The sequence below is a fragment of the Condylura cristata genome, unplaced genomic scaffold (assembly GCF_000260355.1).
Source record: "Condylura cristata isolate star-nosed mole 26May11 unplaced genomic scaffold, ConCri1.0 scaffold00033, whole genome shotgun sequence".
Classification (NCBI taxonomy): Eukaryota; Metazoa; Chordata; class Mammalia; order Eulipotyphla; family Talpidae; genus Condylura; species Condylura cristata.
The window spans coordinates 18,649,881-18,650,522 of record NW_004567134.1 but is presented as its reverse complement, the minus strand read 5'-3'; the positions used below and the strand labels follow the sequence as shown (position 1 = coordinate 18,650,522).

Sequence of the window (642 nt, the reverse complement as noted above, 5' to 3'; positions counted from 1 at the left end):
CGGCCTGGCCCTGCCCGGGCCCGGGATGGCCCTGCCTCCCCGCCTGCCGCCTCTAGTCCCAGCCCAGTTCCTGTTCCGGGAAGCCGCCCGCAGCTCCCGGCACTCCGGCCCGTCTTCCTTGTGGCCTTCCGACGTCACCCCGAGGCCACCACGCGCCTCACCGGCCGCGACGTCACTCAGGAGGGCGCTGCCACCCGGGCAGGGTCTGGCCCTTGGCACCCTCTCCCGGGGCTCACTCTGGAGTGGGCTGCGTGCGCGGGAAGCCCCTGCTGGGGGCGCCGGGCAGGGCGAGGAGGCAGGTCCGGCCGTGCGGCCACGTGGCCGGCGACCTGGCCTGGCCCTGCTGCCGCAGGGGCCCCGGGCCGGCCCAGCAGCTGCCGTCTGCGGCTCTTCCTCTTCCGAGTAGGTACAGCGGCACCTGCTGCCGAGCTGTAGAGCCGGCGTCCTCGCCAGGGGTGGGGGTGAAGGCTGGGCACAGCCGCTCAGCTGCGGGTCCCCCGCCAGCGCCCGGCCGCCTCTGGGCCGGGAGGCCGGCGCTAGCAGGTGCCCAGGGCTGTGGGGGCAGCAGGCCGTGCCTGCCCCACGGGCCCGTCGGGGCCCGCCCGGGAGCGGTGGCTCGTTCCGAGGTCCTGCTGAGGCTGT

At 76.6% G+C, this 642-nt stretch overlaps 1 protein-coding gene across 1 annotated transcript in view; it reads left to right on the top strand.

Annotated features, from left to right (window-relative positions):
* Positions 1-25: 25 nt before the first annotated feature.
* The window catches only part of ITPR1 (inositol 1,4,5-trisphosphate receptor, type 1), an 83,864-nt gene continuing 83,247 nt past the window's right edge, over positions 26-642 (top strand). Inside the window, exon 1 of the mRNA XM_012732094.1 lies at positions 26-402. Within this exon, the coding sequence (XP_012587548.1) occupies positions 26-402 (377 nt within the window). The remainder of the gene's footprint in view (positions 403-642) is intronic.